The sequence below is a fragment of the Chiloscyllium plagiosum genome, unplaced genomic scaffold (genome assembly GCF_037043375.1).
Source record: "Chiloscyllium plagiosum isolate Xiang-an unplaced genomic scaffold, Cpla_swu_hap1 HiC_scaffold_29, whole genome shotgun sequence".
Taxonomy (NCBI): domain Eukaryota; kingdom Metazoa; phylum Chordata; class Chondrichthyes; order Orectolobiformes; family Hemiscylliidae; genus Chiloscyllium; species Chiloscyllium plagiosum.
In genome coordinates this window covers 10,818,845-10,834,371 of record NW_028270167.1, presented here as the reverse complement: position 1 = coordinate 10,834,371, position 15,527 = coordinate 10,818,845, and the positions used below count along the sequence as shown (strand labels likewise).

General features: G+C 42.5%; 1 protein-coding gene across 1 annotated transcript in view; it reads left to right on the top strand.

The window, feature by feature from the left end:
* LOC122540546 (uncharacterized) overlaps positions 1-15,527 on the top strand; it is a 56,320-nt gene that overhangs the window by 34,326 nt on the left and 6,467 nt on the right. Inside the window, exons 18-21 of the mRNA XM_043676412.2 lie at positions 1,046-1,381; positions 11,028-11,429; positions 12,894-13,064; positions 14,952-15,109. Coding sequence (XP_043532347.2) covers positions 1,046-1,381; positions 11,028-11,429; positions 12,894-13,064; positions 14,952-15,109 — 1,067 coding nt within the window. The remainder of the gene's footprint in view (positions 1-1,045; positions 1,382-11,027; positions 11,430-12,893; positions 13,065-14,951; positions 15,110-15,527) is intronic.

The following is a 15,527-nucleotide window of genomic DNA, read 5'->3' as shown; positions in this document are numbered from 1 at the left end:
GTGGGAAGACCTTTAGAAGGTTAATGTGGGCTTGATGGACCAAATGGGCAGTTTACATACTGTGGGGATTCTATGATTCATTCTACACATAAATCATGGGCTGTGTAAAAAAAGTTGCCCTTCATGTCCTTTTTAAATCTTTCTCCTCTTACCTTAAAAATATGGCCCCTCGCTTTGAACTCTCCCACCCTTGGAGAAAGAATCTTACCATTCACCTTATCTATGTCCCTCATGATGTTATAAACCCTAACCCTAACCCTAACCCTATAAGGTCATCCCTCAACCTCCTACACCCCAGCCTCTCCTTAATACTCAAACCCTCCATTCCTGGCAATATCCTACCTGGCAAATCTTCTCTGATCCCTCTCCAACTTAATTATCTCCTTCCTATGTCAGGTCGACCAGAACTGGACACGATACTCCAGAAAGGGCCTCACCAATGTCCTGTAGAACTTCAACATGACTTTCCAACTCCTTAGCTCAATAATCAGGAAAGCAGAAGCTTGTTAATATGGAATGCTTGAAGCCAATCAGGAGGTGATGGCTTAATGGTATTGTCGCTGGGCTGTTGACCTAGTTAATATTCCAGGGATCTGGGCTCAACCACCCACCTCCCCACCCCACTGCTCCCACGGTAGATGGTGGAATTTGAATTCATAGGAAATCTGGAAGTAAGTGTAAGTTTTTACCAGAACAACATTATGACGTAAACCCACCTGGTTCACTCATGGTCTTAAGGTAAGGAAACTGCTGTCCTTATCTGGTCTGACCGATATGAGGCTCTCGGGTTATAACAATGTAGTTGCTGTCAAGGCAATAATGCTGGCCTAGCCAGTGGTGCCCACATTCCAGAAATAAAAATGTATAGCAAAAGGTTTCTTTGAGTGCCTCATTCAGTTTTGAAGGCAGAAAGCTAAAAATATACAGATGTCATTTAATTTTGCTGTCTGAGTAGTTGGTGCTGTACTATAACTGACATATTTATGAAGTTTTGGATTTATGCATATGAAGTAATCTCATTTTATTCCTTACTTTCAAATCCTAGGAGTGGTCTGTCAACGTGTGGAACATTTGATTCCATATGTGCCTCACCCACTGAATCCAAACACTGGCCTCCCAGTGAAGATTCAGCTAAGGAGCCTGCATCAGCAGTGCAAGCTGAGGCTGGGAGGACCAATTGGAGACGCAGCGACAGGCATTGAGGTGCCCATCTTGGCTGTGACCATTCATCTGAGGACAGGGCTGGCCTATCCATTGGGGGGAACGTACATTAGCCCAGCCACAAACATGTTGGCACCGATTGAAATTGGAGCACCTATCATCGACGAGAAGACTGGCCAGGTGGTATCCATCATTGGAGTTGGTCTGGATTCCAACACAGGTAACAGTGAAGGGCAAGTGATCTGTGAATGATGCTGCAATGTCATTCCAAAATAGAGAACATCCTAAAATGTAGCAAGGTTTGTCAGGGGAAGTGAGGTTGGGTTTGGATAAGGAGGGCAAAAGCATATTGAATAAGTTTCAGAATATACTGGAGAGGTAATTAAATGAAACAAGATTTTTTTTCCCCCTTGTACTTCTGGCTATGTAAAATATTTTAAAACTCACATGGTTTATTTTTCAACAATTAATGACAGTTGTCATGGTCATCATGACTACACCTAGCTTTGAATTCCAGGTTTATTCATTGAATTGAAATCTCACCAGCTGGCATTTGATCTTTTTTAACCCAAACATTAAAGCCAGCCTTTGCATTACTAGGCTAGTGATGTCACTGTTACATCATCGTCTGCTGTTGCTGTTGGCTAGAAAATATCAGAAGCGCAGCAATGGCTCTTTCTAAGCTAAATGTACATATTTACAAAGAGGCAGGGGTAGATCTTCAACACCTCACAAACTCTTCACCATTCAATAAGGCGATGGCTGATCTGATTGTATATTCGCATCTGCGTTTCTGCCTATTTAACATTTTGCTCCCTTACTTATCAAGAATCCTCTTTTAAATTATCCAAGACTCAAGCTCTGTCTTAAATGGGTGACACCAAGTTCTAGATTCTCCCATAAGAGGAAATATCCTCTCCATATTGTTGCTGTCAAGACCACTCAAGTAGAGAACATAGGACATTGCAGCGCAGTACAGGCCCTTCAGCCCTCGATGTTGTGCCGACCCATGAAATCAGTCTGAAGCTCACTTATCCTACACTATTCCATTTTCATCCAATGACCATTTAAATGCCCTTAAAGATGGCCAGTCTACTACTGTTACAGGAGGGGTGTTCCACATCCCTACTACTCTCTGAGTAAATAAACTATCTCTGACATCTCTCCTATATCTATCACCCCTCAATTTAAAGCTATGTCCGCTCCTGCTAGCCATCACCATCCGAGGAAAAAGGCTCTCACAATCCATCCTATCTAACTCTCTGATTATTTTATATGTCTCAATTAAATCTCCTCTCAACCTTCTTCTCTCTAACAAAAACAGCCTCAAGTCCTTCAACCTTTCCTCATAAGACCTTCCCTCCATACGAGGCAACATCCTAGTAAATCTCTTCTGAGCCCTTTCCAAAACTTTCACGTCCGTATTATAACTGTATGCAATATTCCAAGTTTGGCCGCAACAGTTTTGTACAGCTGCAACATGACCTTGTGGCTCCAAAACTCAATCCGTCTACCAATAAATGCTAACACACTGTACATCTTCGTAACAACTCTATCAACCTGATTGGAACTTTCAGGGATCTATGTACATGGACACCAAGCTCACTCTGTTCATCCACACCAACAAGAATCTATCATTAGCCCAGTACTCTTGATTCCTGTTGCTCCTTCCAAAGTGAACCATGTCACATTTTCTAGATTAAACTCCATTTTTCACCTCTCAGCCCAGCTCTGCAGTTTATCTATGTCCCTCTGCAGCATCCTTCCACACTATCCACAACTCCACCGAACTTAGTGTCATTTGCAAATTTACTAACCCATCCTTCTACACCCTCATCCAGGTCGTTTATAAAAATGACAAACAACAGTGGCCCAAAACAGATCCTTGTGGTACACCACTAGTAACTGAATTCCAGGATGAACACTTCCCATCAACTACCACCCTCTGTCTTCTTTCAGCTAGCCAATTTCTGATCCAAACCACTAAATTACCCTCAATCCCATGCCTCCGCATTTAATGCAATAGCTTATTGCGGGGAACCTTATCAAATGCCTTACTGAAATCCATATACACCACATCAAACGCTTTACCCTCATCCACCTATTTGGTCACCTTCTCAAAGAACTCAATAAGATTTATGAGGCACAACCTACCCTTCACAAAACCATGTTGACTATCCAAAATCAACTTATTTTTTTCTAGATGATTAGAAATTCTATCTTTTATAACCTTTTCCAATACTTTACTCACAAACGAAGTAAGGCTCACTGGTCTATAATTATCAAGGTTGTTCCTACTCCCCTTCTTGAACAAAGGGACAACATTTGCTATCCTCCAGTCTTCTGGCACTATTCCAGTAGATAATGATGACATAAAGATCAAAGCCAAAGGCTCAGCAATCTCCTCCCTGGCTTCCCAGAGAATACTAGGTTAAATCTCATCTGGCCCAGGGGACTTATATATTTTCACACTTTCCAATTGCTAACTCCTCCTCCATGTGAACCTCAATCCCATCCAGTCTAATAGCCTGTATCTCAGTATTCACCTCAAGTTTGTCTTTTTCCAGAGTGAATACTGATGAAAAATTTTAATTTAGCGCTTCTCCTATCTCCTTGGACTTCACAAACAACTTCCCACTACTATCACTGACTGGCCCTAATCTTACTCTAGTCATTCTTTTATCCCTGATATACCTGTAGAAAGCTTTAAGGTTTTCCTTCACCTTATCTGCCAATGACTTCTCATGTCCCCTCCTGGCTCTTCTTAGCTCTCTCTTTAGGTCTTTCCTGGCTAACTTGTAACTCTCAAGCGCCCTAACTAAGCCTTCACATCTCATCCTTACATAAGCCTTCTTCTTCCTCTTGACAAGAGATTCAACTTCTTTCGTAAACCACGGTTCCCTCGCTCGACCACTTCCTCCCTGCCTGACAGGTACATACTTATCAAGGACATGCAGTAGGTGTTCCTTGAACAAGGTCCACGTTTCTATTGTGCCCATCCCCTGCAGTTTCATTCCCCATCCAATGCATCCTAAATCTTCCCATATCACATCAAAAGTGCCTTTTCCCAACTATAACTCTTGCCCTGCAGTATATACCTATCGTTTTCCATCACTAAAGTAAACATAACCAAATTGTGGTCACTATCACCAAAGTGCTCAGCTACCTCCAAATCTAACACCAATATGGTTTCATTACCCAGCACCAAATCCAATGTGGCCTTGCTTCTTAATGGCCTGTCTATATACTGTGTCAGAAAACCCTTCTGCACACAACAGATAAAAACTGACCCATCTGAAGTATTCAAACTATAGTATTTACAGTCAATATTTGGAATGTTAAAGACCCCATAACTAACATACCCTGGAGCAAGGAGGGGGCATGAGAAGTCATTGGCAAATAGGGTGAAGTGACATACCCTGTTACTCTCGCTCCTGTTCAGAATAATCTTTGCTAACCTTTCCTCAACATCTCTGGAACTATTTGGAGACCTATAGAAAACTCCCAATGGGGTGACCTGTCCCTACTTGTTTCTAACCTCAGCCCATACTACCTCAGTAGACGAGTCCTCAAGTGTTCTTTCTGCCACCGTAATACTGTCCTTGACTAACAATCCCACACCTCCCTCTCTTTTACTATCTTCTGTTCTTATTGTAACATCTAAATCCCCAAACCTGCAACAATCTATCCATGTCTCCGAAATGGCCACAACATCGAAGTCCCAGATACCAACCCATGCTGCAAGTTCACCCACCTTATTCTGGATGCTCCTGGCATTGAAGTAAACGCACTTCAAACCACCTTCCTGCTTGCTGGTGAACTCGGTATGTTGTATGTTTCAATCAAGTTGTCTCTTACTCTTCTAAACGGCAGCAGATACAATCCTGGTCTGTCCAATCTTTTCCCATAAGTCAAAGCATTCATTCCACACATTAGTCCAGCAAATTTCTCTGAACTGACCTCAGCGCATTTACATTGTTCCTTAAATAAGGTGACCAATATTTTACTCTGCACTACAGAAGTGATCTCACCAATGCTCTGTATAACTGAAACATTGCCTCCCTACTGTTTTATCCAATTCTCCCTATGATAAATGCTGTCAGTTTTCCTCATTACTTGCTGTTCTTGCATGCCAGCCTTATGTGGTTCATGCACTAGGAAACCCAGATCCCACTACATCTCAGAGATCTGCTGTCATTTCATTTTTATGATGTGGAGGTGCCAAAGTTGGACTAGGGTGGACAGATTCAGAGGTCACATGACACCAGGTTTTAGTCCAACTGGTGAAGTCACCTGACCAAGGAGCAACGCTCCAAAAGCATATGATTTCAAATAAACCTGTTGGACTATAACTTGGTGTCATGTGACTTCATTTCTTTTTTAGCCTTCCTGCTGAAAGGGACAATTTCACATTTCCCGATATTTCATAAACGTTTGACAAATCTTTGCCCACGCACTCAACTTATCAAAATATTTCACAATATATCACGAATAAAATTATTAATGATTTTTGACCATGATGCATTATCTTTTTTCATCTTCCTCTACACCTTTGTAATATTTTGACAATGTTCAAGGTCGATCTTCCTCTAATGGCTTTCTTTCATCTTCCAGCTCAGTGTCACAGCCCTCAGTTGTTGCAATCCAAGACATATCATCTATAGAAATCATTTCTCTTCCCACCTCTACACTGGTGTTCCTGGAGAATCCCAAGGGTCTATCTCTAGCCCTATCCTCTTCCTCATCGACATTCTTCCATTTTGTAACATTATTCACAAATACAAGATCTGTTTCACAACACAAGCCACCAAGCTTTAACCCATTGCCACCTCCCTTGTCACCTCCACTGCCTCTGTGCTGTGTACAGCTTTCAAAATATATCCTCTGTGATGTTTTTTAAAATACTTGCATCTGAAAGAAATGAAAACTGCATTTATGTAGCACTATTCACAGCTGCTCAAAGTCTGCAAGTGCTTCATCATCAATTATTTACTCCGGAAATTAGTCACTGTTTTTACAGCAGGAAATGGGTCTGGGTGGGTTGTGCTTCGGCAGGTCAGTGTGGACTTGTTGGGCCGAAGGGCCTGTTTTCACACTAAGTAATATGGGTGGCACGGTGGCACAGTGGTTAGCACTGCTGCCTCACAGCGCCAGAGACCTGGGTTCAATCTCCACCTCAGGCGACTGACTATGTGGAGTTTGCACATTCTCCCCGTGTCTGTGTGGGTTTCCTCCGGGTGCTCCGGTTTCCTCCCACAGTCCAAAAAGGTATGGGTTAGGTGAATTGGCCATGCTAAATTTCCCGTAGTGTTAGGTGAAGGGGTAAATGTAGGAGAATGGGTCAGGGTGGGTTGTGCTTCGATGGGTCGGTGTGGACTTGTTGGGCCAAAGGGCCTGTTTCCACACTGTAAGTAATATAAGAAATGGGGCAAACAACCTGTGGACAAGATTTCACAAACAGCAATGTGATAAGCAAGTAATTTATCTGTGCTTGGTAATAGTGGTTCACAGATAACTTTTGGATAGTTTGGCAAGGAATGAACTTCCTGTTCTTCCTCAAGAGCATCATGGTGTCAAGAAAATAATGCTTCATCCAGAAGACAATACCTTTGACAGTGCAGCACTCCCTCATTGTTGTATTGAGGTGTCATGTTGGGCCATGTACTCAAGTCTTGCAATATTGTTTAAAATAGTGACCTTCTGGCCCAAAAATGAGAGTTATTCTTGAGCCAAACTGATACTTATGCAATGTAAAGGCTTTACATTGCATAAGTAATGTATACTACCTTCCATTGTCAAGTAGAGTCACAGAACAACTATGATAGTAGGACAATGAAATAAAGTACCAGTTGGCACACGTTCAGAATCCTATCTTAACAAAAGGGACAGATAATTGAGTTGGGGAAGATTATACACCAAAATTCAAAATTTTCAATATTTTCAAAATGTATTTATTTATTTCCCTATGCCTTTCAAGTGTTCAAAATTGGCATTTTTTTTATTCTGGGTTAACGTAGGCAACAGTATCCAGATGCATTATCATGTCAGAAACATTGCACTTTTCAAGGGTTAATGGAACCCATAAAATGTCTCAGTTTATCTACTGCTAAAAGCCTCACTCATACTTTCACTAACTCAAGATTGACTATTCCAATACACTCCTATCTCCTTTCCGACATTCTACAGACTGACGGGCAGAGGGGGTGGGGTGGCCATGTTGGTAAGGGATGATATTCAGTCCCTTGCATGGGGGGACCTAGAATCAGGGGATGTAGAGTCAGTGTGGATAGAGCTGAGAAATACTAAGGGTAAAAAGACCCTCTTGGGAATTATCTACAGGCCCCCAAACAGTAGTCTGGATGTCGGATGTAAGTTAAATCAGGAGCTGAAATTGGCCTGTCGCAAAGATGTTACTACAGTTGTTATGGGGGATTTCAACATGCAGGTAGACTGGGAGAATCAGGATGGTATTGGACCTCAAGAAAGAGACTTTGTGGAGTGCCTCAGAGATGGATTCTTAGAACAGCTGGTGCTGGAGCCGACCAGGGAGAAGGCAATTCTGGATCTGGTATTGTGCAATGAACCAGAATTGGTCAGGGACCTCGAAATGAAGGAGCCATTGGAAGTAGTGACCATAATACAATAAGCTTCAATCTGCAATTTGAGAGGGAGAGGGTACAATCGGAAGTGACAATATTTCTGTTGAATAAAGGAAACTATGGAGCTATGAGGGAGGAGCTGGCCAAAGTTCAATGGTGCAATACCTTGGCAGGGATGACAGTGGAGGAACAATGGCGGATATTTCTGTGTATAATGCAGAAGTTGCAGGATCAGTTCATTCCAAAAAGGAAGAAAGATCCCAGGAGGAGGCATGGGCGGCCATGGCTGACGAGGGAAGTTAAGAAACATATAAAGTTAAAAGAGAAAAAGCATAACATAGCAAAGATAAGTGGGAAAATGGAGGACTGGGAAGCTTTTCAAGAACAACAGAGGATTACTCAGAAGGAAATACGCAGAGGAAAAATGAGGTACAAAGGTAAACTGGCCAATAATATAAAGGAGGATAGTAAAAGTTTTTTTTAGGTATGTGAAAGGCAAAAAAATGGTTAAGACTAAAATTGAAGACAGAAACAGGGGAATATATTATGGGGAACAAAGAAATGGCAGAAGAATTGAATTGGTACTTCAGATCTGTGATCACTGGGGAAGACACAAGCAATCTCCCTGAGGTAACAATGGCTGAAGGACCTGAAATAAAGAGAATTTATATTTGCCAGGAATTGGTGTTGGAGAGACTGTTAGGTCTGAAGGTTGATAAGTCCCCGGGGCCTGATGGTCTACATCCCAGGGTACTGAAGGAGGTGGCTCGGGAAATCGTGGATGTGTTGGAGATTATTTTCCAGAGTTAGATAGATTCGGGATCAGTTCCTGCGGATTGGAGGGTGGCTAATGTTGTAACACTTTTTAAGAAAGGTGGGAGAGAGAAAACAGGAAATTATAGACCAGTTAGTCTGACCTCAGTGGTGGGAAAGATGCTGGAGTCTATTATAACGGATGAAATTACGACACATCTGGATAGTATTAACAGAATAGGTCAGAGTCAGCATGGATTTATGAAGGGGAAATCATGCTTGACTAATCTTCTGGCATTTTTTGAGGATGTAACTCTGAAGATGGATGAGGGAGATCCAGTGGAAGTAGTTTACCTGGACTTTCAGAAAGCTTTTGATAAAGTCCCACATAGGAGGTTAGTGAGCAAAATTAGGGTGCATGGTATTGGGGGCAAAGTACTAACTTGGATTGAAAGTTGGTTGGCTGATATGAAACAAAGAGTAGTGATAAACGGCTCCATTTCGGAATGGCAGGCAGTGACCAGTGGGGTACCGCAGGGATCAGTGCTGGGACCGCAGCTTTTTCCAATATATGTTAATGATATAGAAGATGGTATTAGTAATAACATTAGCAAATTTGCTGATGATACAAAGCTGGGTGGCAGGGTGAAATGTGATGAGGATGTTAGGAGATTACAGGGTGACCTGGACAAGTTAGGTGAATGGTCAGATGCATGGCAGATGCAGTTTAATGTGGATAAATGTATGGTTATCCACTTTGGTGGCAAGAACAGGAAGGCAGATTACTACCTAAATGGAATCAATTTAGGTAAAGGGACAGTACAGAGAGATCTGGATGTTCTTGTATACCAGTCAATGAAGGTAAGCATGCAGGTACAGCAGGTAGTGAAGAAGGCTAATAGCATGCTGGCCTTCATAACAAGAGGGATTGAGTATAGAAGCAAAGAGGTCCTTCTGCAGCTGTACAGGGCCCTGGTGAGACCACACCTGTAGTACTGTGTGCAGTTCTGGTCTCCAAATTTGAGGAAAGACATTCTGGCTATTGAGGGAGTGCAGCGTAGGTTCACGAGGTCAATTCCTGGAATGGTGGGACCACCTTATGCTGAAAGACTGGAGCGACTGGGCTTGTATACCCTTGAGTTTAGAAGACTGAGAGGGGATCTGATTGAAACATATAAGATATTAAAGGATTGGACACTCTGGAGGCAGGAAACATGTTTCCACTGATGGGTGAGTTCCGAACCAGAGGACACAGCTTAAAAATATGGGGTAGACCATTTAGGACAGAGATAAGGAGAAACTTCTTCACCCAGAGAGTGGTGGCTGTATGGAATGCTCTGCCCCAGAGGGCAGTGGAGGCCCAGTCTCTGGATTCATTTAAGAAAGAGTTGGATAGAGCTCTCAAGGATAGTGGAATCAAGGGTTATGGAGATAAGGCAGGAACAAGATACTGATTAAGGATGATCAGCCATGATCATTTGAATGGTGGTGCAGGCTCGAAGGACAGAATGGCCTACTCCTGCACCTATTGTCTATTGTCTATTCCATAAACTAGCAGTCATTCAAAACTCAGCTGCCTGTGTCTTCGCTATCATTGAGTCCGATTCTCCCATCAAGCCCTGTGCTTACTGGCTCCTGATGAAGAGTCCTGACCCAAAACATTGACTTTTCCAGCTCCACATTTTATCGACTCTAACTTCCAGCATCTGCAGTCCTTTCTATCTCCAGGCTCCTGGTGAAGCAGCATTTTGATTTTAAAGTTCTTGTTCACGCTTTTTAATTCAGTAGAAATATTGTGAGCAGGTTCTGGAAGTTTCTAGACACCAAAATAGACTTTAACTATTACACAATGGCACTGCCCAGCAGGGGAGAGGTTCATGAGACCCTCCTCCTTAAACTCCCAATCCCATGTGAACCAGTACCACCTGACATCACTAATGAGGCACTCTAGCTATTAGCTTATAGTTTTTTCAATCCTATATACAAGAAAGCCCATCACAAGGGTCTTGCACAGTGGTAGTGTCCCTACCTCTAAGTCAGGAGACCCAAGTTCACATCCCACTTCTCCAGAAATATCATTCCATCTCTGAGCAGGCTGGTTAGAAAATATCTAAAACCTACATGGCCTTCACCCTTCCTTATCACTATGATTTCCTCCAGTGTCATAGCCTTCTGAGATTTTATCACTCATCTAATTCTCTGGCTTCTTGAGCTTCACTGATTTCAATTCCTCTAACAGTGATAGTGCTGCCTTCAGCTGTCAAGGCCCAAAGCTCTGGCATTTCATCTCTACACCTCTCCATCTCACTGACCTCCTTTAAGATTCTCCTTAACAGATTCTCCTTCCTTGTTAACTGAGCTAATATCTACTTTGGATGGCTCGGTGTGATAGATATATTTTACAATGCTGCTGTGAAGTGCCTTACAATGTTTTATTACATTAAATGTGTTACATAAATATAAACTATTTTGGAAAATAAGTTACGTGTCTTTAATAGAGTAATTTTCATTCAGGTCTGGTGGTGCCTCTCGGAGGAGTTGCAGAATCTTCAAACACTCCCCTGATAGTTGGGGACAGTTTCTTGGAGCCTCTCAGTGGAAAGTGTACTCGGATTTCAGGTGCTTACATACAAGGGAATCGGGTGTTGCCATGTGCTGGCGGTTACCAGGCACTGCTAGATGCTATCACTCTATCCTGTGAGATCCAAGTGCTGGAAGCGTTGAAGGAAGAACTGGCAATGACGACGTCAGAGACACCTTCCTGTCCTCAGAAGCAGCTGAGCTTGCTAATGGGCGCAGTAGATGACTTGGTGAAGGCACGGGCCAGAAGCTGGGCACACATCATTCACACTGGGTACAACCTGCAGAGACAGAGGAAAGAAGCCAAGGATTTAGCAGACAATGGTGGAAGTGTGGGTAAGCTTACGTATGCATAAAACTGAATTTGGAAAAAGGTTTTGTAGGAGATTTTCAGACAGCCACTGATGGTCTGCTGAAACATTTAGGAATCTTATTTCTGAAGAAGGGCTTATTCCCGAAACGTCGATTCTCCTGTTCCTTGGATGCTGCCGGACCTGCTGCGCTTTTCCAGCAACACATTTTCAGTTTCGAATCTTATTTCTACTCAAAATGAGTGTGAAGTCAATTGAGTCTTCAGTCCTCTTCCCTGGCATCAGGAGTCATGTAAATTTGGTTAACATCCTAAAGCTGTATCATGAATTTCTCTGTACCCACCTTGTGCACCACCATCATAAGGTTATTTAGGTATTGGCATTAAATGCTGGCCTTGTCAGTGATGTCCATTTCCCAAGAACAAATAAAAATAATCATTTTCAGAGTCACGACTCATTTGCTGGGCAATTGTTGCTGTTGAAGAAGAGACCCATTGTCACTTGGGAGGATGGGAATCCATTGGAATCCCCCAATGAATGAACTGGCAGCTTGGGAGAGTGGGGTGGTAGGAGTGAGCAGGAGAAGGAAGGATCCAACACCAACGCTGCTTCTCCTGGCCTCTGAAAAAAACTTCCTGTAAATGGTATTTCCAAATATTTCTCTGGACGGTTAGGTCTTTTCATCCATCCTGAAAATTTCAATTGGAGTCTTCCATGTGTGTGTGTGTGTGTGTGTGTGTGAGAACATGTACGTGTATGAGAAGCAGCTGATTACCTCTTTGCAAGTAAATGATGGCTGACAATCTGTTGAACGTTGTCCTAGTCTCCATTGAATTACTTTGACCATCCATTTGTGGCAGTGTCCTACACTTCACTCGAGCAGTCCTTGTGCTGTTGTAACGCACACTTTTATAAACACTTTGTTGCCTGGAGCTATGGATGGTGATGGCAGAGGCTCCAATTTCTTTCCATTAGTGGCTGATTAGGAATGTCTCCTACTCCTACCACCTGCTATTGCTGTGTGCGGGAAGATTGCACAAGTTGACACTCAAACTGTTTGGCCACGTTATGAATACACTTTAATCCTCAGCCATCAAACCCCAGAGTGGGACTCAAACCCAAAGCTCCTGGCTCATGCAGGAATGCCATCTCTGGTTCATCCATTTAAAATTACCCAGGTCCATGTATTCCCCGGCCAATGAAATAAAGGCAAGTGTTAGCAACAAAAATCCCAATCTTACTGAACATTGTTTTCCCATTTCCATACTTTTATTCCTGTCTTTTCATTCTTTTCAGGAGATAGGACACAGGGAAGCTAACAAAACAGTATATAGAGAACAACATTAGTTGAGAAAGAACAGAGTTCATGTGAAGTAAATACACAAAGGGCTGGACAAACTGAGCAGGTCTGGCAGCATCTGTTTATGTTTTGTTTCCTTTTCAGAACTTCAAAACGTATTTCTTTAAGTTGATTTTGTTTTGCCTATAGGGATGATCTCATTTGCTAGCACTGGCCTGCCGATCCCGGCTGTCATTGGGATGCAGACACCTGATCCTGGAGGTTCTGACCTGGAAGTGCCTATTTTAGGGGTGGAAATCGACAGGGCAACTGGTCAACTCATCCCTCTTGCTGGAACTATGGAGGATCCAGATGGAAGAGGTAATGTTTATATGGTTCCTTTGTTGCCTTGAATCCTGCCTTTAAAAGCCTGCATTTTTGTGAATTATTGTGATCCTAGCTGATGTCTTTACTGGACAAGTCCAATCCCTGACCAAAATTGGGCTTGATGGATCATATTTTGTTTTTCTTTAGTTTTAGCGAGATCGTTTTCACTAAAACACAAGCACACAATGCTGCTGTTTAAGTTATAAAACAGAAGTTTATTACTTGCATAGAATAAATTAAGATAAAATATAATAAACACAACTATTGACATATAACACAAGTTTAATCATTTCAGAACATATAAGTACAATCCCATTAATTCTAACAGCATCTCTCTATAATACTCATATCTATTCAACTTGTCTTGATGCTTCAATTCTCAATCTTGAAATTCTGCCAGCCTCTTCCTTGAGGCGTCATACACCTGAAATCAGACTTTTATTGAAGTATTCTGAAAAAAAATGTCTACAATCTAAAAACATCTGAAAAGAAGACATTCAGGATCCTATTTCCAGCAAGAACTGTCATTATGAGGCAACGTGACTCTTTACCTCATTTTTTCTTTCTGAAAACGACAATTAAACATGTTGTGTATCGCCAGTATTCTCTCTTCAGATTCCATTTCATTAGATTGGCATTAAATTTTAAACTGGTGATTCAAGATTTGTTTTTGCTTTGATTTGACTATCAAAACCATAATTAGAAGTTCATCACGGCCCCCTTTTACGATCTTGCGCGAAATAAACGGCACGATGGCTCAGTGGTTAGCACTGCAGCCTCACAGCAGCAGGATCCCAGGTTCGATTCCAGCCTCGGGTAGCTGTCTGTGTGGAGTTTGCACGTTCTCCCTGTGTCTGCGTGGGTTTCCTCCAGGTGCTCCGGTTTCCTCCCGCAATCCAAAAACGTGCAGGTCAGGTGAATTGGCCATGCTAAACTGCCCATAGTGTTAGGTGCATCATTCAAAGGGAAATGGGTCTGGGTGGGTTACTCTTCAGAGGGTCGGTGTGGACTGGTTGGGCCAAAGGGCCTGTTTCCACACCGTAGGGAATCTAATCTAATAAACGTCTGCCACCTGATGGGCATTTTTCACTCAGACCTTTAGCCTCCAAGTTGTAAGGTTTAATATTTTTCCAATTTATCAGTGCAACAGGATTCTCCACCATTACCAATTACTTGAATTTGTCAAGCATTTTTCTGAATTGTCTTCTTCCTCTTAAATTTCAAATATTTCATCCTGCACATTCTTCCTCTTTGCTGAATTGATATAGAATCATAGCGTATCCACAGTGTGGAAAGAGGCCATTCAGCCCATTGAGTTTACACCAACATATCACCATTTCCAATGTTAATTCTCAAAATGAAAGGTCTCCTTATGTTTTTCTATAATATGCCCCTTTCCAACAATGCACAAATGTTTAAAACCAGAGCTTGCTCTCCCATAGCTTTTATCATGTGGCATAGCGGCTCAGTGGTTAGACTGCTGCTTCACAGCATGTGGGACCAGGTTCGATTCCACCCTCGGGTCACGGTCTGTGCTGAGTTTACAGATTTTCCCCATGTCTGCGTAGGTTTCCTCCCATAGTACAAAAATGTGCAGGTTAGGTGGATTGACCATGGTAAATTGCCCATTGTGTACAGGCTAGGTGGATTAGCCATGGGATATGCAGGGTAACAGGGATGAGGTGGGTTCAGATGAGATGTTCTTCTATGACACTACAGACTAATGTCGTGCTTCCTTCTAACTCTTTTCAGCCTCAACATGGCCTTCTACATTGTGGCTTTGTATTTTCACCAAAATCATTCAATTGAAAACTAAATGTAGAATGCATTTCCTCATTGTCCCCTCATTTCAGAACTGATCATGTTTCTTCTGTTTTCTAGGTCTGATACCAATCACTCTTGGTGCCAGAAGCATAGACGAGCTCACGGGTGAAATTGGTCCAGTTGTTGGCGCTCGTATCGATCAACAAACTAGAATTGTGGTACCCATCACACAGTCATCCCGAATCTCCGTAAGACGAAAACCAGTTCTAGAAATGGTAATGTAATAGGTAGCTGGAACACCACTGAATCTTCTCTTAATAGTTTCTTAGCTAATATTTCAGCAAAGTGCTTTAGACAAAAAGCTTTGCTTTCCAGCAACTATTCTCTTGACAAAGGAGATGCAATGTTTAGATTAGATTACTGACAGTGTGGAAACAGGCTCTTCAGCCCAACAAGTCCACACTGACCCTCCAAAGAGCAACCCACCCAGACCCATTCCCCTACACCTAACAGTACGCGCAATTTAGCATGGCCAATTCACCTAATCTGCACATTCTTGGACTGTGGGAGGAAACCAGAGCACCCAGAGGAAACCCACGCAGACACGGGGAGAATGTGCAAACTCCACACAGACAGTTGCCTGAGGTGGAATTGAACCCGGGTCTCTGGCACTGTGAGGCAATAGTGCTAACC